Source organism: Pelophylax lessonae (genome assembly GCF_965119305.1).
Source record: "Pelophylax lessonae genome assembly, chromosome: 8".
Classification (NCBI taxonomy): Eukaryota; Metazoa; Chordata; class Amphibia; order Anura; family Ranidae; genus Pelophylax; species Pelophylax lessonae.
In genome coordinates this window covers 147705361-147729771 of record NC_138775.1, presented here as the reverse complement: position 1 = coordinate 147729771, position 24411 = coordinate 147705361, and the positions used below count along the sequence as shown (strand labels likewise).

The 24411-nt window shown below is 44.0% G+C and overlaps 1 protein-coding gene across 1 annotated transcript in view; it reads left to right on the top strand.

Annotated features, from left to right (window-relative positions):
• Nucleotides 1-4854: 4854 nt before the first annotated feature.
• The window catches only part of FAM78B (family with sequence similarity 78 member B), a 135535-nt gene continuing 115978 nt past the window's right edge, over nt 4855-24411 (top strand). Inside the window, exon 1 of the mRNA XM_082265962.1 lies at nt 4855-5780. Within this exon, the coding sequence (XP_082122088.1) occupies nt 5518-5780 (263 nt within the window). The 5' untranslated portion in view covers nt 4855-5517. The remainder of the gene's footprint in view (nt 5781-24411) is intronic.

Genomic DNA, 24411 nt, shown 5'->3' with positions numbered 1-24411 from the left:
TGTGTTTGTGCTCCAAGGTGCATCTCTGCTAGCAGTCTTCTATTCTTCGGGCTCCTCCGTGTATGACCTGGCTTGGCTGACGACTCTCCTGGCTCTCGAGCCCACATCAGAAGATGACCCCGCATTGGCAGACTACTCGCTTCTGGACTCGCCCCCGGCTTGGATGACTACCCGCTTCCGGACTTGACCCCGGCTTGTTCCTGCTCTCACTTCCTCACTCTTGCTGTGCATTTCTTGTTGTTTGCTCCAATACCCTTGATTAGACACAGCAGGAGCCAGTCCGTGGGAGCAGCGGCCGCGATTGACGCCGGCCTTACACGGTTGTCAAGGAGACAAGGCAGACGGCTGTTCACTCAGACAGGAAGGGAGAGATTGTGTGTTCCTTCTAATCAGGAACATAGATCTCTCTCTTCCTGCAGTCAGCCCACTCCCCCTACAGTTAGAAAGCATTCCCTAGGAGCACACTGAACCCCTTGATCGCCCCTGATGTTAACCCCCTCCCTGCCCGTGTCATTTATCCAGTAACAGTGCATATTATTTAGCACTGATCACTGTTTTGGTATTACTGGTCCCCAAAAAGTGTCACTTATGGGGAGATTTACTAAAACTGGAGCGTGCAAAATCTGGTGCAGCTCTAGATAGTAACCAATCAGCTTCAAGGTTTTATTGTCATAGCTTAACTGAACAAACTGAAGATAAAATCTGATTGGCTACCATACGCAGCTGCACCAGATTCTGTGTGCTCCAGTTTTAGTAAATCAACAAGTGTCAGATTTGTCCGCCGCAATGTTGCAGTCCCACTAAAAATCACCGCCATTACTCATAAAAACAATAATAAAAAATAATCCATAAATCTGTCCCATAGATTGTAAATGCTATAACTTTTGCGCAAACAATAATATACGTTTTTGGGGATTTTTTTTTACCAAAAATATGTAGCAGAATACAAATTGGTCTAAACTGATAAAGAAATTAGATTTTTAAAAAAAATTATTGGGAATGTTATATAGCAGAAAGTAAAACATTTATATATTTTGTTTTTTTGTTTATAGTGCAAAAAAATGCACAGGTGATAAAATACCATCATAAGAAAGCTCTGTATGTGGGGGAAAAAAAGGACATCAATTTTATTTCGGTACAGCGTCACAGAACCGCACAATTGTCAATTAAAGGAAGGCAGTGCCGTATCACAAAAAATGGCCTGGTCATTAAGAGGGTAAAATCTTCTAGTCCTTAAGTGGTTAAACCAAGACACCTATTAATCTCACAGGTTCTGAGGCAAATATAATGCACATAAGGCACTGAGTTTAACCACCTGTTGACCGCCCGCCACAGATATACTGCGGCAGGCTGGCTCGGCTGCGCGAACCACAGTACCCGTATGGCAGTTTACAGGAGTGCTCCTGTTGAAGCCAGGGAAGCCGATCCATGGGGAAGCCAGGCACCTGCGATCGCTCCCTGCTGAGAGAGAACAACGGCCTGCTGTTGTAAACCCCAGCAGACCGTTTTTCCCTCTGAAATGATCACAAAGTGCCTGTGATCCTCCTATCTAGGAACACAGATCTCTGCGTTAATTGCACAAGTCCCTCCCTCATACAGTTAGAAAACACCCCATAGGCATACACTTATCCCTTTGATCACCACTGGATTAACCCCTTCCCTGTCAGTGTCATTATTACAGTAACAGTTCATATTTTTAGCACTGACTACTGTAGTAATGTCACTGGTCCCCCCAAAAGTGTCAAAAATGTCAGTTAGGGGTCCGATCTGTCCGCCACAATGTCACAGTCCCGCTAAAAATCGCAGATTGCTGCCATTACTAGTAAAAAATAAAATAAATAAAAATATAAATCTTTCCCCTAGTTTGTAGACGCGATACCTTTTGTGCAAACCAATCAATATACACTTATTGGGATTTTTTTTTACCAAAAATATATGGCAGAATACAAATTGGCCTAAAATAATGAAAAAATTCGATTTTTAATTTTTTTTTGGGGGGGGGGGGAATGTTATATAGCAGAAAGTGAAAACATTTAGATTTTTTTTTTTCAGAATTGTCACTCTTTTTTTGTTTATAGTGCAAAAACAAAAAATTGCAGAGGTGATCAAATACCACCAAAAGAAAGCTCTATTTGTGGACACAAGGACATCCATTTTTTTCAGTAGAGTGTTGCACGACTGCGCAATTGTCTGTTAAAGTAACGCGGTGCCGAATTGCAAAAAATGGCCCGGTCATTAAGCGGGGGAAAAACCTTCTGGTCCAGAATTGGTTAACAGAGGCTTTCTGGGTTTTTTGTTTTTACCAAAAATATGTAGCAGAATACAAATTGGCCTAAACTGATAAAAAAAATTAGATTTTTTACATTTTTTTTATTGGGAATGTTTTATAGCAGAAAGTTAAAAATATTGTTTTTTTTTTTTTTTTCAAAATTGTTCATAGCACAAAAAATAAAAACTGCAGAGGTGATCAAATGCCATCAAAAGAAAGCTCTATTTGTGGGGAAAAAGGACAGAATATATTACAATAAATCACAAGTTATATTCTGTTGTACAAAAAGTGTCGCTCTTTTTTTGTTTATAGTGAAAAAATTGGTGAGCAAATACCATCAAAAGAAAGCTCTATTTGTGGGGGAAAAAAAGGACATCCATTTTATTTCAGTAGAGCGTCGCACGACCGCGTGATTGTCTGTTAAAATAACGCAGTCCCGAAACGCAAAAAAAAAATGGCCTGGTCATTAAGGGGGCATAACCTTCTGGTCCAGAAGTGGTTAATATACGCTTTTTGATTTTTTTGTTTTAACAAAAATATGTAGCAGAATACAAATTGGCCTAAACTGATAAAGAAATTAGATTTTTAAATTTTTTTTATTGGGAATGTTTTATAGCAGAAAGTAAAAAATATTACTTTTTTTTTTTCAAAATTGTCGCATTTTTTTGTTCATAGCGCAAAAAATAAAAACTGCAGAGGTGATCAAATACCATCAAAAGAAAGCTCTATTTGTGGGGGAGAAAAAGGACATCAATTTTTTTGGGGAACAGCATCTCACAACCCCGCAATTGTCAGTTAAAGCAGCGCAGTGCCGTAGCGCAAAAAATGGCCTAGTCATTAAGGGGGTTAAACCTTCCGGTCCAGAAGTGGTTAAACCAGGTTCTAAGGCTAATATAATGCAGATAAGGGACTAAGTGAGTTTAATTACCACCTTAACTGATTGCCAACCACCTGCCGCAGATATACTGTCGCAGGCTGGCTCGGCTGCGCAAATCGACGTATGGGTACGTCGGTTCGCGAGAGCGCTGCTGGGGGCAAGCATCCCACCCCCACTAGGTAGCGGGGATTCTGATCCACGGAGCCGGCGGCCACAATTGCCGACGGGCACCCGCGATCGCTCCTCGCAGAAAGAGAGCGATGGTCAGCTGTTGTCTCTGAAATGGTCACAGAGTGCCTGTGATCCTTCTATATAGGATGTATATCTTCTATATCTATATATATATATATGTGTGTGTGTGTATATATATATATATATATATATATATGTATGTACATATATATATATATATATATATATATATATATATATATATATATATCTTCTATATATCTATATACATATCTCTGTGGTCATTTTACAAGTCCCTCCTCTATACAGTTACTAAACACCCCCTAGGCTCACACTTAACCCTTTGATCACCCCTGGGTTAACCCCTTCCCTGCCAGTGTCATTATTACAGTAACTATGCATATTTTTAGCAATAATAACTGTAATAATGTCACTGGTCCCCCCAAAAGTGTCATTTAGGGGCCCGATCTGTCCGCCGCAATGTCACAGTCCCGCTAAAAATTGCAGATCGCCGCCATTACTAGTACTAGTAAAAAAAAATAATAAAAATGATACATTTTTCTCCTAGTTTGTATAACTTTTGCGCAAACCAATCAATATACACTTATTTGGATTTTTTTTTGCCAAAAATATGTAGCAGAATACAAAATGGCCTAAAATTATGAAAATCTGATTTTTAATTTTTTTTTTTGGGGAAATGTTATATAGCAGAAAGTAAAATATATTTTGTTTGTTTTCAAAATTGTTGCTCTTTTTTTGTTTGTATAAAACCGCAGAGGTGATCAAATACCACCAAAAGAAAGCTCTATGGGCTCTTTCACACGGCCACTCCGATTTTTTCTTCCGCTGCGGCACTTTTTTTTTTTACGGACACGGATGACACTTGTGTCATCCGCTCCGTATGTCCGCATATCATCCCATCCGTTTGCGGATGATATACAGACATAATGTATGTCTATGGGATTGCGGATTTCAGGGGATGACACCGCTGACATCCGATTTTGCGTCCTTTCCGTTTTTTAAACGGAAGAAAAAATAGGGTTCTGTTCCGTTCCAAAAAATGGAACAGAACTCAAAGGATGAAAGTCGAATGTCAGCGGATGGTCATCCGCTGACATCCGCAATCCCATTGACATGCATTATGGTATGAAATAAGGACATACGGAGCGCCCGTGTGAAAGAGCCCTATTTGTGGGAAAATAAGGACATCAATTTTATTTGGGTACAGCGCCTCACGACCGCGCAATTGTCAGTTAACCACTTGCCAACCGCCGCTGGTCGCATGTGTGGTGCTGGGGGGCGAATGCACATAAGGCACTAAGTGAGTTTAATCAGCCTTAATAAATAATAATAAACCTTAATCAGCCCCAGAACCTGTGTAATTATTATGTGTCCTGGTTTAAAGGGATGAGGTGGCAACCCTATCAGCCCACTCAGTCCCTGGATCGGCTGTTATGTCCTCCTCCTGGCTGTCTCTAGATCCCGTCTTATCTGTCAGGGGATTTAAATCGTGTGGCCGCATAGGGACAATCCGTATGTTCTCTATGGGGGATGAATGACAGCGATGTGATGGATGGGAGATGACAAAGCAGGGTGTGTTCTGACATGGAGATCGCTGGATCCTCGTGCACACTGACAGATCTCATCCCCCTCCCCCTCGGTGGATCCCCAGGCTCTCCCTAAACCTATACTGACAGCTCGGTGAGTGGGAGGATCGGACGGATCGGCTCTCCTCCTCCTCCCCGCTGACAGCCAGAGAGGAAAAGCAGCCTCGGCCATCGCAGCCACCTACCGCCGGCCACCTGGGACATGAGCAGTCCCGGAGATCGGTGCGGAGCACAGGGGGAGAGGAAAGGCTGGGCCTGGGGTGGGGGGCAGAGGGGATCGGGGATCCGAACCAGGTGGCATTGGGAACCCTACAGCATGGCAGGGAGATCAAGATGAAGAGGAGGAGGAGGAGCAGGGAGGGGGGTCTCCATCATCTATCAGTGCTGCTGTATAATATTACCATCTGGCTGATGAAGGAACACAGCAGCACTCAGCACTGGCGGCCCCACACCTAGGAGCCGGGCCATGCTGTCATCCTACCTACCGCCCCGTCCTCCTCTTCTTCTCTCTCCTCGCCCTGCTCCGATTAATTGATGCCTCTCGCCTCCTGCCCCCGAGCCGAGCACCGATCATGGGCTGTCTGCAGAGCCTCACCTGCAAGTCCCGAATCAGGAGGGAGAACATCACCGTCTACGATGTGTGTGCCACCATAGACCAGTGCCCGACCTCCATCGAGGAGAACTCGCCCATTGTCTTAAGGTACAAGACCCCCTACTTCAAAGCCTCGGCTCGGGTGCTCATGCCACCCTTACCCAGGAACGAGACTTGGGTGGTCGGATGGATACAAGCCTGCAACCAGATGGAGTTCTTCAACATCTACAGCGACCTGGGAATGTAAGTCACCCTCCTGTCACCCTCATGTCACCCTCATCTTGTGCCATGGCATGACAGGCCATGGGTAGGTCAATGGCAGCTCCTTTAAATGCCCTGCTTTTATTCTTGGTGCTTGAACATGATGGGGCCTGATGATGTAAAAAATCACACATAAGGTTCCATGCAAGGACTCAGAACACCTGGGTGAGGAGCCTTAGTTTAAAAAAAAAAAAAATGACAGTTATTTTCAGCTCCGTCCAATCAGGCTTGAAAATGGCAGTCACGTGGCTGGAAATAGAGATCCAGCAAGAAATCTGACTTCATGTCCTCAAATCTGAAATACATTGGGAGGAGATTTATTAAAACTACGCATAGTAACCAATCCACTTCTAGCTTCAGCTTGTTCCGTGAAGCTTTGAAAAGGAAAACTAGAAGCTGATTGGTTGCCAGTCTAAAGCCTCGTACACACGATGAGAATATCGGACGAAAAATGGTCCGGTTTTATTTCTGTTTTTTGCATGCTAGTCTCGTATGGAAAATAAGACCGCATTCACACTAGTCCGACTTAGACCGCGTCTTGTCAGCCTGACAAGTCGCAGTCCGTCACACTCCCATTGTGCGGTACAGGAGCCTTTCTAATAGGAGCGGCACAAGTCGCTCCGACTTAGAAAAAGGGTCCTGTACTACTTCGGGGCGACCTGGAGGCGACTTGCATAGACATTCATTTTTTGAAGTCCCTGCAAGTCGCGCCGAAGTCGCGCTGCACGCGACTTCACAGGTCGCCCCCTAAGTCGGAGCGACGTAGTGTGAACCGAGCCTAAGGAGGTTACTCAACTTAGGATAGTTCTTGTACAACAGAATACAATTTGTGATGTATTGTAATGTATTCTGTCTTTCCAAGCATGTGTGGTCTTGGTCTTCTGATTTTTTTCCAGACAGTTTTGGCACTTTTCCACTGCATGGAACCGAACGGTTCGGCTCGCTTTTGTGCTTTTCCACTGCATGGAACCGAACGGTTCGGCTCGCTTTTGTGCTTTTCCACTGCTGGTACCGCATGGTATAGTGAAGGAACGGTTCGGTACGGTACGGTACGGCGGCGCTTTCCCACTGCATGGAACCGAACGGTACGGCTCTCAAAATAGTACCTACTCGATTGTGGTTCCAACAGGTACCATACCCGGTACCATATCCCACAATCCTTTGCATGCAGTCACTACTAGCCACTGATTGGTCAGAGAATCCCACCCACCCCGTTGTTATCCCACCCACTTAACTTTAGTACTACTTTAGTGGAAAAGCAAACCATACCATACCGTACCGAACCGTTCCAACACCGTACCATGCGGTACCAGCAGTGGAAAAGCAAACCGGGCCAAGCAGGGCCGAGTAGAGCCGAGCCGGTACTTGCAATGGAAAAGTGCCATTAGTGCCGGTTCACATATGGCGCTTTTCCACTGCATGGAACCGTACCGGGTCGGCACGCTTTTGTGCTTTTCCACTGCGGTACCGCATGGTATAGGGTCGGAACGGTTCGGTACGGTACGGTATAGGTTTGCTTTTCCACTGCATGGAACCGAACGGTACGGTACGGTACGGCTCTGAAAAAACAGTACCTACTCGATTGTGGTTCCAACAGGTACCAAACTGGTACCATATCCCACAATCCTTTGCATGCAGTCACTACTAGCCACTGATTGGTCAGAGAATCACACCCACCCCGTTGTTATCCCACCCACTTAACTTTAGTACTACTTTAGTGGAAAAGCAAACCTATACCGTACCGTACCGAACCGTTCAGACACTATACCATGCGGTACCGCAGTGGAAAAGCAAACCGGGCCAAGCAGGGCCGAGTAGAGCCGAGCCGGTACTAGCCGGTACTTGCAGTGGAAAAGTGCCATTATATGCAACGCGGGAACAATGCGAATCCACGGATTCCCGCATTGCATTCAACTCACAGGCAGTTCATACCGCTATATGCGAAAGGCTGTGGGTGTGAATACAAAGTTACCGACACCTCCCCAGATCAGTTCGCATATCACAGTGCAAAATGTCAGTTTGGACATGAATTAGATCGAATAGGTGTAAACACCCATGTGATCCGATTCTGGTGCGGACCTAAAAAAGGGTCCTGTGCGAGTTATGTCCCAATCCGATGCAAATTCAGCCATATAATCTGTATGGCTTTTTTTTATTTTATTATCCCCTCATTACCTCTATTATGTGTGGCAGCGATCAGAAAGTTAGTGTCATTAGGTGGTTAGGGACACCTCATGTGGGATTATCGTTCTTGATCCAGCAATTCATTTGGAATGTGAACGCTATCGCATGCCAGCAACGAATAAATTCATGGGGCATAGCATGCATGTGTGAATCACATTTGCTGGGTAATACCATACTATCTATAGGGTACACACAACCATTGGCAATGCCATAGGAAGTAACACAAGTATTCAATTTGCTGTTGTTCTGAGTTTGATTGGAATCAGTTTGTTACATTTACATTTCCTATGTTGTTGTGTTAAAGGGTACATTTCGGTTGAGTGTGAAGTCAAAGGGTTAAAAAACCTCACAGTCACCTCATCGATGCCATCTCTGGCCATTAAATCTATTTATAGGATTTGCATTGTTGTTTTATATTGCAAGAGTTTAAAGTGGAACTTCACATTGATTATTTGTAACCCTCAAGCTGCTAGCATAGTATCATACTTACTTGTTTTAAACTTTTTTAAATTTCTTCAGTTACTTCCTGGCTTCTTGCCTAGGCAAATGATGTCATACATCCCAGGAGTCTTCAGGCTTCAGTTGGGGAGCAGAGGAGGAGGGGTTTTCTCAGCTAAGCAACTCCCCGGCATGCATGCCTCAGCTAAGGGCAAATGGATTCCAGGAAGTAAATGCTACATGAATCACTTGCCCTTATTCAAGATGACCATGGCCAGAAATGCCAGGGGAGTTATTTCTCAACAAAATAAAGCATTGAGACATGGATGGATGTGGGAGTTTGCTTTGAATATTAAAAATGAATGAGATAGTGTTTTTGGTTTGTGGTGCCCAGGTGCAGTGAAGATCTGCTTTAAGTAGAGCTCCATATAGAACTTGTTATTCTTTCAGGTGTTCTTACTGTCCATATCCCTGTTTCAGAGATTTCCTCTTGCTTCCTGTCCCCTTCACAACCAGGATATTGCTGTGAGCTGCACTTCCTGTCCCCTTCACAACCAGGATATTGCTGTGAGCTGCACTTCCTGTCCACTTCACAACCAGGATATTGCTGTGAGCTGCACTTCCTGTCCCCTTCACAACCAGGATATTGCTGTGAGCGGCACTTCCTGTTCCCTTCACAACCAGAATATTGCTGTGAGCGGCACTTCCTGTTCCCTTCACAACCAGGATATTGCTGTGAGCGGCACTTCCTGTTCCCTTCACAACCAGGATATTGCTGTGAGCTGCACTTCCTGTCCCCTTCACAACCAGGATATTGCTGTGAGCGGCACTTCCTGTTCCCTTCACAACCAGGATATTGCTGTGAGCGGCACTTCCTGTTCCCTTCACAACCAGGATATTGCTGTGAGCGGCACTTCCTGTTCCCTTCACAACCAGGATATTGCTGTGAGCGGCACTTCCTGTCCCCTTCACAACCAGGATATTGCTGTGAGCGGCACTTCCTGTTCCCTTCACAACCAGGATATTGCTGTGATCGGCACTTCCTGTTCCCTTCACAACCAGGATATTGCTGTGAGCTGCACTTCCTGTCCCCTTCACAACCAGGATATTGCTGTGAGCTGCACTTCCTGTCCCCTTCACAACCAGGATATTGCTGTGAGCTGCACTTCCTGTTCCCTGTGAGCGCATTCTCTATATCCCCTTGGAGTAACCTATATGGGCCAATGACTGTATCACTATGTACTGTACTTGCATCAACGCTGTTATTATTTTTATATTCTATAGTGTTTGACATATTGCATGGTTGCATTCAATTTGTGCTTTACTATTTAGAGCAGTGATGGCAAACCTTGGCACCCCAGATGTTTTGGAACTAGATTTCCCATGATGCTCAGCTACACTGCAGAGTGCCTGAGCATCGTGGGAAATGTAGTTCCAAAACATCTGGGGTGCCAAGGTTTGCCACCACTGATTTAGAGAATGGTGACGAAGAACACTTTTCTGTAGTGCGGTTTCCATCATATGGTAAACATTGGGTAAATTCAGAACTGTCTAGTCATAAGAAGACTATATCAGGCATCTGAAGCACTCAATTGACTCCAAATACTTAAGAGTAGTGAGAGACAATCAGGCCAGATAACAATGGGCTTCAATAAAGTGGAACCAAGGTAAATGTTTATTTAATGAATGATTCTTAAATATCTTCAGCAATCTCTAAATAGAGGGCTATCTTTATATTTCTTGTCTTCCTTGGGTAACTCCCCACCTACCTGTTTTCAAGAATGATTCCTAAATATCTTTAGCAATCTCTAAGTAGAGGACCACCTTTACATGTCTTGTCCTCCTGGCTGGACTATGCCCCCCCCTCCAGCCAGCATCTTTAGCCATCTCTGAATATAGGGCAAGCTATATATTTCTTGTCCTCCTGGGGTAACTTCCCACCTATATTTATTTCATGAATGGTTCCTAAATATCTTCAGCAATCTATAAATAGAAAACCACCTTTTAATGTCTTGTCCTCTTCCTGGTGTAACTTCCCACCTACCTGTTTATTTCATGAATGATTCCTAAATATGTTCAGCCATCTATAATTAGAAAACCACCTTTAAGAGTTGGTTCACACTGAGGCGACACGACTCCTTACTACTTCGGGAGCGACTTGTGCACTACCATGCACCACGACTTCGGAGCGACTTGCAGGGACTTCACATAATGGAAGTCTATGCAAGTCGCTCCGAGGTCGCCCCGAAGTAGTACAGGACCCTTTTTCTAAGTCAGAGCAACTTGTGTCGCTCCTATTAGAACGGGTCCTGTAGCGGTCAATGGACCGCGACATACCGCGACTTGTCAGGCTGACAAGTCGCCTGACAAGTCGCGCTAATGTGAACCGGCTCTTAATGTCTTGTCCTCTTCCTGGTATAACTCCCCACCTACCTGTTTATTTTATGAATGATTCCTAAATATCTTCAGCAATCTCTAAATAGGACCACCTTTTAATGTCTTGTCCTCTTGGGGTAACCCCTTACCTACCTGTTTATTTCATGAATGATTCCTAAATATCTTCAGCAATCTCTAAATAGGACCACCTTTTAATGTCTTGTCCTCTTGGGGTAACCCCTTACCTACCTGTTTATTTCGTAAATAATTCCTAAATCTCTTTAGCAATCTATAAATAGAGGGCCACCTTTATATTTCTTATCCTCCTGGGGTTACCCCCCACCTACCCCAGCTGACTGGCTAGCCTTCGTATTACACTAGCAAGCCATCTTTGCCACACAGGGCACTTTGAGGCTGGGGACAGAGAGGCTGAGAAAGACACTGGACTGATGCACCTAGAACCAACACTGACTGTCACTTTATTTTACTGACAGTATGGATCTAGGCGTTTTGACCCATATTGCGTGAGCTGTAAGTACATTCTACCACCAACAATACCTCAACAGTGCTTAGATGGCAACATTGAGGACCCCGATTGATTGTGGGCAGGGCAGAAGTGTGGAACCCTTTATTATACTTTACATATGGTTGACTGTAACAGGGCTGGGTTAACCACTAACCTCATAAAGTTCGCCTAACACATATGTGCGACAGCATGGCGGGTGTGCCTTAAAGGGTGAGTTCACCTTTACTAAAAAGCACACTGTGCTGTCCCATATGGGTATAAGGGCATGGTATGTTAAACCTACCTTCCACCCTGGGCTCACTTACCAGTTAAAGAATGTAAAATAAAAACCTCTCTAAAAAGAAGTCTTAAAGTCTTCTACAGCCGTTGATGGCTTCTTCCCTGGTTATTGTAGGGATGGAGGAGCCTTTGGGACCAGCAGTATGCAGTGCCTCAGGAGGGAGCGCCATCCTCTTCCTTCGGGCTAAACATGTGCAGTGTGTATTCTTCCATTGCCTATAATGAGGTCAGTGACTCCCATAGGAGAGAGTACACACTGTGCATAAGCAGCCTCAAGGAACAGGATGGCGTTCCCTCCAACGGCCCTAGGGGATTCTCATCCAAACAGCTGTTCGACCCCTACAGTAACTGGAGACAGAGCCATCAAACGCTGTAGAAGATTCTAAGAAGGCTTCTTTTTAATGTAGTTTTTGCCTACATTCTTTGATCTGAATGGGGCCTTGGCTGAAAGGCAGGTTTAGCACACTATGCTGCTATACCCATATAGGATAGCATAGTCTGCTTTTTGGTAAGGGTGAACTTACCCTTTAAAACTCACATATGCATCCATTTTGCACCGCTGTTCTGTGCTGCGTATGCTCTAACTGCATACACCTGTCACACTGGAGTCACTATCAGCTCCCAGTCAACCCTCATGATTAGGACCCAGTGGGAGGGGCTCCCTGGTCATGTGACAGCCAATCATAATGGTCACATTATCAGGAACTCTGCCTCCCAGCATTGAGAACCCCCTATAGGGCCAATGAGAGTTCTTATTTACTTTATCCAATTTTTATTTTATATAGTCTGGGGTCTGGCCTTGAGATTACCTGGAAGGAAACTAAAGAAGATTTATGTTTTTAAACTTTTTTTATTTCACTTTCATCACTTATTGAGTCTTAAAGAAGTTCTATCGTGTTTTTTTTTTGTTACAGATCTGTCCTGTATGGGGGAAAAAGTGCACGCCATACTTTGCCCCATGTTTCTAAGTGCTTTATAACCATAGTTATATGGTCCAACTTGACCCCCATGTCATTCCATGTTCTCCTTGCTTCAAAGGCCATTTGTTTGTACTGTAAGCTCTGCTGCCCTAGGCTGGGACTTATGTTATATTAGGTTAATGTGTTACTAAACCCACAACAGTAAAATCGGTGTGTAAATTCAGTAAAGCATGCTTGTTATACTCACTTTGGAACTTAAGGGGTTAATCCTCTGCTTTGTGTAAAAAAGGCTGTTTGATCCTGTATGCACAGATCCTCCTCTTCTTCCACTGACTCCAAAACCTGTTCAGATAAGACAAAGCCTTTGGAGTCAGGCTGCACATGCTCAGTTTGGTGTGTATTGCTAGAGAGGCATGTGATCAGCACAGGACCAATCAGCACTGTCCAGACATGTCCAGGCAGAGGGTATGGAGACCTGCAGCCTCATAGGAAATCTCAGTGAAAACTCCTCCTACAAGCTTCCACAGGAACTTGTAGAAATCACAAAACTGCTATATACTGCTGATGGGGGAAAAAATGTATTTAGCAGTTTATATTTACCAAAATAATTGCATTTCCATGTTCTGTGTACTGTGAGAGACCAGATATAGTGAATGCAGGGTCCAGGGTTTAGTAACACTTTAATAATAATGGTATGTACAGTGAATGCATAAAATTAAGGGTGGTACATAATTATACATAGGCAAGAAAGGGTATGCAATGTATACAATTAGATGCAATGTAACAAGCCCCAACTTTCACACAGATAGCATTAAAAAGTACCCGCTAGAAAGCACTTTTAAAAACAAGTCAGCAACATCCATCATTTTATTCTGACAGGTTGTCTTCAAATCAGAAGTTTTGAACAATACTCGTAACAAGACAAAAACAAGACTGAGATTCTACATTTATAATGCTGTGTATGGCCCTGTTCACACGGACATACTTAAAGCGGTTATAAACCTCAGCTGGTTAAAAAAAAAAAACACCTGTAAGACAATGGCATAATGTGCTAGTATTGCATCGCATACTAGCACATTATGAAATACTTCCCTTAGAACGAAGTCCTCCTGTGGCGCGCTGTCACCACTGAGAGTGTTGACATCTTCCCCGGCCTTTCTTACGGGCTGTGTGGTTGGCCCGAGCTGCGATGACATCACTCCCGTGCATGCACGCGGGAACCCTCGGTTCTGGCATGAAGCTCTGAAGTCCCAGCAAGGTATGCTGGACCTTCACAGCGCATACGCCGGTAATGTCACTGGATGCATCCAGGGTGAATATCTGCTAAAAGTGCAGCTTTATTATAGGCTAACCTGTAGATGAAAATCACAAAGCGGGCTTTACTACCACTTTAAGTGCGAGAACAATGCTTTGCCTGCGCAGAATACACAGCCGCTGCTCCTAATTTGATATCTGTGTGGGTGCAGATGTCCCCTAAGTCACAATGTCTGCACTCAGGGACCCACAAGGATGTCAAATGGGGAGCAGCGGCTGTGTCTGTGCGGCTGCTGCATCCCATTAGACATGAATAGGACAACAAACATGCATTGATGTGAACGTGTTCCATAGGAACCCATGTTAAAAATAATGTCTGGCATTTCTGCAAAAATCATGAAAAAAACGTATTGGTGTGAATGAAGCTTTAGAGGTCAAATCACTAAAATATTTTGCATGCAATAAGAACGGGCACGTGACTAATTTTTCAGAAATGTCGCATGAGTTAATAAAAGAGTAAATTTATCAAAGTAAAACATCAAATGTGAGGTAAATACTGCAAAATTTTTAAAAATGTGAGGTGAAAAAAAAAAAAAAAAGATAAATCATTAAAGTTAATTCACTATAAAACACACACATTTATTATTCATCACCTGGTGTAGGCAGACAGTATTTTAGTAATGCATAAAATACCAATGAGGGGAACTCTTCACTGGCCGGTAAGTTAAAAATATACAATGTATCAGTGCAGAAATGTTCTACCCTGATCTCAGGAATAAAATAAATTGTAACATTGCACCAGAGGGAAATCATTCTGTGAATAAAAGCATCCTAGAATGTTTTCTCAGTTTTACAATATTCCTGTTTGCATTCATTCACAGAACTGTCTTCCTCTGATGCAGTGTAAGTCCTGGTTCTCACATATGCGATGCGGGAACCCTGCAAATCCATTGCGGGTTCCCGCATCGTACCCGACTCGCAGGCAGTTCATACTGCGGTATGCAAATCGCTAGGGGTGTCAATACAAAGTTAACGACACCCCAGATCAGTTTGCATATGGCAGTGCGAACTGTCAGTTTGGACATGAATCGGATTGCATAGGTGTGAACACCCATGGGATCCGACTCATGTGCGGAGCCAAAAAAGGGTCCTGTGCCAGCTGTGTCCGAATCCAATGCAAATTCAGCCATATAATCTGTATGACTGAATTTGCATCGCACAGACATCGCATGTGATTTGCAGAGCAGTGTGCTCCGAATCACATGCTATGTCTGTCATCGCACATATGTGAACCGGCGCTCAGGCTCCATTCACTATTTGCAGTGCCGACTTTGGATCCCACTTTACACTCTCTGGCACTAAGTCGCATCAAAATGGTGCAGGCACCTTTTCAAATTCACTGCGACCTTAACCACTTAGAGCCGGTTCACACTAGCGCGACTTGTCAGGCTGACAAGTCGCGCTCCCTCGCGGTCCATTGACCGCTACAGGAGCCGTTCTAATAGGAGCGACACAAGTCGCTCCGACTTAGAAAAAGGGTCCTGTACTATTTCTGGGCGACCTCGGAGCGACTTGCATAGACTTCCATTATGTGAAGCCCCTGCAAGTCACCCCCAAAGTAGTAAGGAGTCGTGTCGCCTCAGTGTGAACCGGTGTTCCGTGAAAAATCCATACCCGTGAGAAAACCATACCCTCGTCACTTCCGGTTCCGCTACGGAGGGTATGGATTTCTCACGGTAGTTAAACTTGCGGCGGGTATATTAAAACACTTCGGGTGCAACATAAATCATGTCCTCTCCTATCGCTGTAACATCCCTCATCTCCGCTAATAAATATAAAAGCGGATCACGGAGCCGCGATCGCCGTCACATTTACGTCTCATACACCCGCCGCCGCTTTTATATTTATTACCGGAGATGAGGGATGTTACAGCGATAGGAGAGGACATGATTTATGTTGCACCCGAAGTGTTTTAATGTACCCGCCGCAAGCATTAAATTTCACAGAGTGCCGTGAGTTTTTCCTAACCTCTGAGCATGCGCACTTCTCAAATTCTTTGATTGTCACTTAGGTATCCGGGGCTCTGAGCATGCGCACTGCTGCGCTGCTCAGCTGTTTCCCACAGGAAGTGACGAGGGTATGGTTTCTCCACGGGGTATGGAATTCTAACGTTACACCGGCTCTTAAGGACCAGGCCTATTTCTGACACTTGTTTACAAGTTAAAATTAGTATTTTTTGCTAGAAAATTACCTAGAAACCCCAAACATTATATATATTTTTTAGCCAGGACCCTAGAGAATAAAATGGAGATCGTTGCAATACTTTATGTCACACAGTATTAAAAACGCATTTGTATTGGAAAAAAAAAATGCACATTTTTGTGAATTAAAAAAAAAAGAAAACAGTAAAGTTAGCCCAATTTTTTTCTATAATGTGAAAGATAATGTTACGCTGAGTAAATAGATACCCAACATGTCATGCTTCAAAATTGCGCACGCTCATGGACTGCCGACATTGGTACTTAAAAATCTCCATAGGCCCCGCTTTAAAAATGTCTAAGGGTTACCAGTTTAGAGTTACATAGATAGAGTTACATAGAAGGTCTAGGGCTAGAATTATTGCTATTGCTCTAACGAGCGCGGCAATACCTCACATGTGTGGTTTGAACACTGTTTACATATATGGGCGCGACTTGCGTATGGGATGGGCGCTTTACATTTTATTTTTTATTTTGCCTTCAATTTTACACTGTCTCTTTAAAAAATGTTTTTTTTGATCACTTGTTTCCTATTACAAGGAATGTAAACATCCCTTGTAATAGAAATAAGCAGGACAGGTACTCTTTAACGTGAGCTCTGGGGTAAAAAAAAACCTCAAATCTTTCATCTACACTACTACAAGTAATTTAATTTCCTCATGAAAAAAAAAATGGGCCCTTTAAGGCCGTTGGAAGTGACATACAGTATGACGTCACTCCGGTTCTCCAAAGCCATAGGGTCGAGTGGGGGCCATCTTGCTCCTCCTTGACTTCCTGCCTAGGAGGTGAAAGGACCGGATTGTTTTACCCGATACCGACGACTCCAGTAAGCGGGGAAAATGACCGGGAAGTGGCAGGAGGGGCATCTCTTCCACTGCCCATAGAAGTGATCCCGCAGCGAATCCGCCCCTTGGACCACTTTTATGTGAAAGACGACCGCCCGCCCTATAAAAAAATACCGGGGTTATGGCAGTCACGCGACTTATGTGCCCAAAGTGTGAATGCAGCCTTAGTCTGTAAAAAAAAAAATAATAATAATAAAATAATGTTTTTTAGTTGACTACTTTTGAGATAAATATAGCTTGAGTTATTTTAACTCAAAAACTCATGTCGTATTTATCTATCAGGGAATTGACCCCTTTGGCTTCTTTCACACGGCCGCTCCGGATTTCTTCTCCGCTCCGGTGCTTTTTTTTTTTTTCACGGAGCGGATGACATTTGTGTCATCCGCTCCGTGTGTCCTCATATCATCCCATCCGTTTGCGGATGATATGCGGACCTAATGTAAGTCTATGGCATTGCAGATGTCAGCGGATGACACCGCTGACATCCGATTTTCCTTCCTTTCCGTTTTTTGAACGGATGAAAAAATAGGGTTCTGTTCCGTTCCAAAAAACGGAACAGAACTGAAAGGAGGCAAATCGGATGTCAGCGGATGGTAGTCCGCTGACATCCGCAATGCCATAGACTTACATTATGTCAGCAAATCATCCGCAAAAAAATAGGATGGTTTGCGGACAAGCGGAGCGGCCGTGTGAAAGGACCCTTAGTGCTATTTTAAAGAAATCACTTCTGACAAGTTTTGCTGACACCAAGAAAAGTAAGATGACAGGGGAGGGAGCTCCAGCTGATTGACAGCCTCAGCTCTGTTCCTGTTAGCTGTGTGGAGGGGGGTGTGTCTCCTCTCTCCAATCAGCACTCAGAGCTCTCCTCACTGTGCTCTGCAGAGTGTAACTTCAGCTCTCTGCTCCCCTTTTTTTCCTACAGCTCAGACAAGCTTTAGCAATTCAGCATTTTGAACAGATGAAGAGAAGACTGCAGATAAATAGGTACAAATTATTTAGCAGGATTTGTTTCACCTCTGTGAATCACCTGAGGCCAGTCACTTTACTGGGTATATGGAAGGGTTTAAAACCCATATGAACAAGGTTTATTTGTAAAACATCCTGCTAATGGCTCCTTCTGTTGCCAAAAGTCAATCAGGAGTGCTAGTCCCCAAAGAGCAAGCCTCTTGCGGACATTGTTGGATCGAGAGGGGGGCTCAAGTAAGTATTAGGAGGCTGGGGGGTGCTGCACACAGAAGGTTTTTTACTTTCATGCATAGGATGCATGAAGGTAAAAAACCTTGTGCCTTTAAAACCACTTTAAACAAACCTAATTTATTAGAAGGTGAGGAAGATCTTGCTTTCCCGGAATGGGCATCAACGCTTTACAGCTATGCACTGGTCCTCTGGGCTATTACCATGTTGGCACCAGGAAAATAATTTATGGAAAGGTTAAACACTGTAAGTAAGCATTTACCATGCTTGATGTTTCTGTGCTTTTACCTGTAAAGTTGGTGACAGGGTCTCTTTTAAAGCAAACCTGTCTGCTATTTTAAACTTGTATTGTTGCCTGTGATCAGCCACCTCAAGGTGCTCTAGAGGGCATCTTGCCCTGGACTGACTTATATCTTATGGCCCTGGGTGCACCTTTATCTACCGTTGTTGTTGCACCCTTAGGCTGATGTCACTTGAGTGATTCTGCTTCTAGGGACAATGATAACTAAAAAAGCTGTCTGTGTATCCCTATGGAATGGCTCCCTCCATAGCCACATGCAGTGAGAATGCTGCTGAATCTCGATCGCTAGCGATGGTAGGAACATTTTGCTGCCTCAGCTACAGAAAGAGCGATTCTGTAGGGACAATAAGGCTGCTTCTTAGCAACCCTGGTGATTTTGATAAATTATTAGCAGCCGTTCATTAGCCATAGAGTTGCCTGTGTGATACCTGGAGAGGTAGAGACACCAATGTTGTGGAAATTTCCCAGACTGGAAATTTAGAGCACACTCACACCATATGCGTAAGGCTGCATTGGGCAGCTTCACCTAACACGGTCCCAATAGATAGACAAGGCAATTTGTTTTGTGTCCTACTAAGAATGCAAGTGTGGATGTGTGCTGAAAAAAGTGGGCCATACAACATGCTGTGGTGCACAAAAATGAATAAAATGTCGTTTTTCAATAAAGTAAAAAAAAAAAAAAAAAAAAAAAGGAAAGGTAAACAGTGTGAAATTGTTTTTTTACAGTTGCCACCGCAAAAGGTGGGTAGGTGAAATCTTCTTGTGGGGACTCTCTTTTTACCCTCACTTTCTTTTGTGTGTGTTTATTGAGCAGGATGCGATGGAAAATCTCCCCAACTAAAACCATACAGCCAACAAAAATAAAAAATAAAATAAAAAATCTGTGTTTCTTAGAATATCCCCTACCATGAAGGTCCTTGTTCAGACACTTCATACTATAAGGCGACAGCTGTTTCCCCAATGCATTGTCACATGTGCTCCTGGTTGAAACGACAAGTTGCGGCGCCTACATTTGGCGTAGGTATGGCGCACTGTTGTTACCCATCAGAAAGCCGGTCCAGAACAATAATGCTGCAGAAAAGAAATGAAGAGTAACAATGTATTACCCTGTATTTTTGTGTTTGGATGCACTGTTTGAGTGAGAAAATAATTTGTCTTTTCACTGTCGTATGTTCTGTATGTAGGAGGGGTTACCCATACCCTTCCTTTGATTGGGTGAAATGGTGGCGCAGCTGTATGCCCCAGCCCAACACGCCTATACTAAGGGGGAGGACTTCGTGGGAAGGTAGTAGGGTATCCTATAACAAATTTATGAGATGGCGATGTTTCCTATAGGCTTAGGAGTCTCTCTACATAACAATAACAAGGATCTGCTATAATGGAGCTATGCAGCGGTGTGTGCTTGAATAAAGTATAGTAAGACAGCTCAAGCATTTGACTTTACCTGCAGCAACCCTGTGAAGTCTAGGTTCAAAGGCCCTCACTTTCAAATATGAGACTTAAAAGATATGTCCGCCATCCACCCTAAAATTAAAATACCTTCATCTATAGATCTCTACATTCTAACACTAACCTATCTAGCTCTGTAAAGAAGAAATCAGTATACATACCTTTGTTTGAAGCCGATCTGACATGGCCGAAAAACACAATGAATGCGAAGTGACTTTACCCATAGACTTACTGTACCATGAGGCTTCCGTTGTCGGCTGTGTCTTCTGCACTCACCTCCACAGAGAAGCTGCAGCTGACAGCTTAGCGTAGGATTGGGCCGGATCGGCTTCAAACAAAGGTATGTATACAGATACCTTCTTTACAGGGCTAGATAGGTTAGTGTTAGATCGTGGAGCTCTATAGATGCAGGGATTCTAGTTTTAGGGTGGACTTATCCTTTAAAGTGGTTGTAAAGTCAGAAGGCTTTTTATCTTAATGCATTCTTTGCATTAAGATAATAAGTCTCCTTTGTGCAGCAGCCCCTCTAATACTTACCTGAGCCCCCTCTCTAACCAGTGATGTCCACGAGTGCTTCAGCCATCCGGAACTCTCTCTCTTCTGATTGGCTGAGACGCATTGGCTCCCATCGCTGTCATTAAAACTCAGCCAATCAGGAGAGAGAGGGGGCGGGGCTGAACAGCAGCGCCGTGGCTGAATGGATACACAGAGCTTCAGCTTGGCTCAGGTACCCCCATAACAAGCTGCTTTCTGTGGGGGCACCCAACAGGAGGGAGGAGCCAGGAGCTCCAGCCAGGGACCCGAGAAGAGGAGGATCCAGGCTGACCTATGCAAAACCAGAGGAGGTAAGTATAACATGTTTGTTATTTAAATAGAAAAAAAACGAGATTTTACAATCACTTTAAGCTCAAACCTGGGAGGAAATAAAAAAACCCTTCCAGTGGAGTCTCTCCCAAAGGTTAGATGCTCATTAGGTCTAGGGGAATATGAACCTTACCTTACCTTGCCTTACCTTACATTATGCTCTGGTAGGCTTCCTATGCTGTCAATTTCTCTTTTTTTCCAGGCCATGAGTGGTTCCTCAGTGTCATTACATACAATGCATGCATATAAACCCAGAATTGTACATGGAGGAAGCAAGGCCAACACAACCTTCTGGGGGAGGCTTCATGAGGGGTGGTCACACGAATGGTGGGAGCCTAAAGGAATGAGGAGTAAGTTAGGAACTCCTCATCCTTGTGCCCCTAGACTTAACGAGCAGTTAACACTTGCTAGGGGGTGGGGCTCCACAAGGGTTCTTCTTGTACCCAGAGATAGGCTTTATATAAACTTTTTGTCTTGTAGGAAGAATTTAGGCTTGTCTGGTGTCTTGCGTCTATGAATTCTGGACATTATAGCAGTAGGATCAGGGCCGTCTTACCACATGGGCAATTGCCGGGGGGCCCTATTTGTCCGGGGGGCTCCACCTGCCTAGCGACCAGCAACATACAGTAGCAGCAGCTCCGTACAAGACCTTCTTGTTGTACCGTCCGCTGGCTTCTACTGCCCGCCACACTGGTTGCTAAGATCGCCTGCCGCCTAGAGTCACGTCATGAGGCCGAAGAGAGGACCCAGCATTCAGAGCGGAGCAGGATTTAACTTCTTCCTCCTCCACACCTTCTCAATTGTGGCTCCACCTACCTCCATCCTCCGTCTTCTCCAGCACGGGTCAGTGCCTGAGGGAAGGGAGCACATATGAAGAGCTGTCCACCTGCACCAGCACCTGCCTGAGGTGAGCCTGTGTCCATGTTCTGGAGATCTAACAGCACTACTTGTACTGAGTACCACTTGTCAGGAGAACATGAATAAATGGAACATACATTTTATTCTGATGAAAACTGTCAGACATAATCTTTCTCCTCTTTTTGGGATCATTTCTACTTCCTCTGATGTCTCTGGGGACAGTGATAATGCATATAAACTGCATATAAATGAGCTTACATGTCTAAAAGGCACTGCATCTTTCACAAAGCGTTATGAAATGTCTCTAATGCTTTGTGATTCACCAATATGCAGTCTCACAATTGTATTTTTTTTATACCTCAGATAGTGACTTTCTAAAGTGGAACTATGGTCTAAGACCGGGTTCACACTGATGCCAATTGGATGTGGGTTTCCCCAGTGTGAACCCGGTGTTCTATCAGAATAGCGAACCTATCAGATTAGCAAACGGAAGTGACATTGTGCCTGCTGACTGACTGAAAAATCATACTGCGCATGCGCTCTACCGCTGTGCATGCTTTCCACCGCTACCAGGTTAGCTAATCTGACAGAACACCTGCAGTCGGAAGGCGGCAGCGGACATCTTACTACACCCAGCTACGTCTTGAATTTCAGAGTAATTTTAGCACTAAAGTGAGCGTATATAAATAAATATAGTATGTTGACATCTGTGATACTGTTTGGATGTTTAATTTTAAAAGCCTAAGAGCCGGTTCATATGAGGCGACACGACTCCTTACTACTTCGGGGGCGACTTGTGCATTACCATGCACCACGACTTTGGAGCGACTTGCAGGGACTTCACATAATGGAAGTCTATGCAAGTCGCTCCAAGGTCGCCCCGAAGTAGTACAGGACCCTTTTTCTAAGTCGGAGCGACTTGTGTCGATCCTATTCGAACGGGTCCTGTAGCGGTCAATGGACCGTGAGGGAGCGCGACTTGTCAGGCTGACAAGTCGCCTGACAAGTCGCGCTAGTGTGAACCGACTCTAAAAGTTTAGCGCTGAGCAGTGCGGGGTAACATTTAAAACAGCATCACAGATGTCAATACACTATATTTATTTATATACGCTCACTTTATTGCTAAAATTACTCTGAAATTCAAGACGTAGCTGGGTGTAGTAAGATGTCCAATGCCACCTTCTGACTGCAGGAGTTCTGTCAGATTAGCAAACCTGGTAGCGGTGGAATGCATGCGCAGCTGATGGAAAATCACTTCCGTTACCTAATATGATGGGTTCGCTATTCTGACAGAACACCGGCCGTGGGTGATTGTGTAGGCAGGGCCCCAGTGCACTACGTTGTCCAGGGGGCCTATAATGCTCTTAAGATGGCACTGACCAGGATCCAGGGTGGAAGAGGAGCTTTAAAATGGATATAAACCCAGTCACAAAAACCTCATCTTATCCTTATTGTCATTTCAAAATAATTTTTCTTAAATGTATAGCTTTCATTAAAACAAATTCCTGGTAGTTGTGCCATGAAGGTCTTCGTTCAAGCATTTGCAGTTATAGGGTAAGAACTCATTGTCCCTGTCTCCTAACTGCACTTCTCCTTTGTCACCTTGCCACGTGTATTTCTAATAGCAACTAGAATTGTACATGCTAGTGCTCATTGCACAGGCACTCTTTGCCATTGTCACCATCAGGAACCCATCCCAGAGTAATGACATGCAGCTGCCACTTGAGGGCAGCATGTAGACAGGAAGTAGCTATGACAAAGCTACTCAAATATTGCAGGCATTTCATTTTAGACTGGTGTTGGAAGGTCGTTATTATTTTTTAAATTTATTATTATTTTTTTTTTTTAACACCCATGTTTTTTTTCTGGTGCCAAAATGTGGCAGGTGGGGAGTAAACATTCCATCCACTGTTTAGGAATGCACAGAATTGGACTGGAATTTGCAGTCACTGCTAGAATGTTTTTAAACCACAATACAAGCAGGTGATTACTATATACATAAAATGCTCAGTATGCCTTGGAAATCTGAGTCCTCCATGTCAAGAAAATGTTTCTAAAATTGGAACTCAATGAAGTGTATTTGATTTCAGTTAAAATAGGGATGAAATTTATTTAAAGGGCGCCTGTCAAAAAAAATGCTGGCCATGCAGCAGTCCATTAATTAGATAAAGGCAGTATTTCTGCTGAGTGCGTTCGAGCTAATGATGGAATGATTTCCAGATCTCCATCAGAATGAATATTTATTGTAAGGCAGAATTCACTCTGGTGTGGCCATTTTAATGGTTTGCAGGCACAGAGTATTTAAACACAATATGCTAAATTACTGGACAAAAAGAAAAAGTAAACAAAAAAATAAAAAATTATATATTTTTTTAAAGCCCAAATCTGGGAAATCAGAAAATTCAGCCTAGCAGTGGGGCTACACCCGTATTGCAAGGGTTTACTGCTTGTTTATTCTAGGGGAGACTAAGAGCACTTTTACTTACCTGATCCTCTGGTCCCTTGGCAGATGACACTCTCCACGCTCCAGGGGTTGGCTGTTTTTCCAGCATCATCACATCAGAGGCAGGGCTACGGACCCTGCATCAGTGTTGATGACATCAGAGGACCTTTGACCACTGGAGCATGGGGAAGAAGACATCCCCTTGACCGGTCAAGCAGTAGGGAGGAGAGCAGGAATGAATAAGTAAATCTTCTTTTCTATGCCCCCTAGACCTAAACAAGCCGTTAACCAATGTAGCTTGGGCACAGCCCCACTGCAATGGAGACTTTCAAGTTTCCTGTGTCTGGTGTGAAAGTCCGTTTTAAGGGGGCAGATGGCAAAATCATCGAATCCATATGATTAAGCCTTTATTTAATTTGAGTTC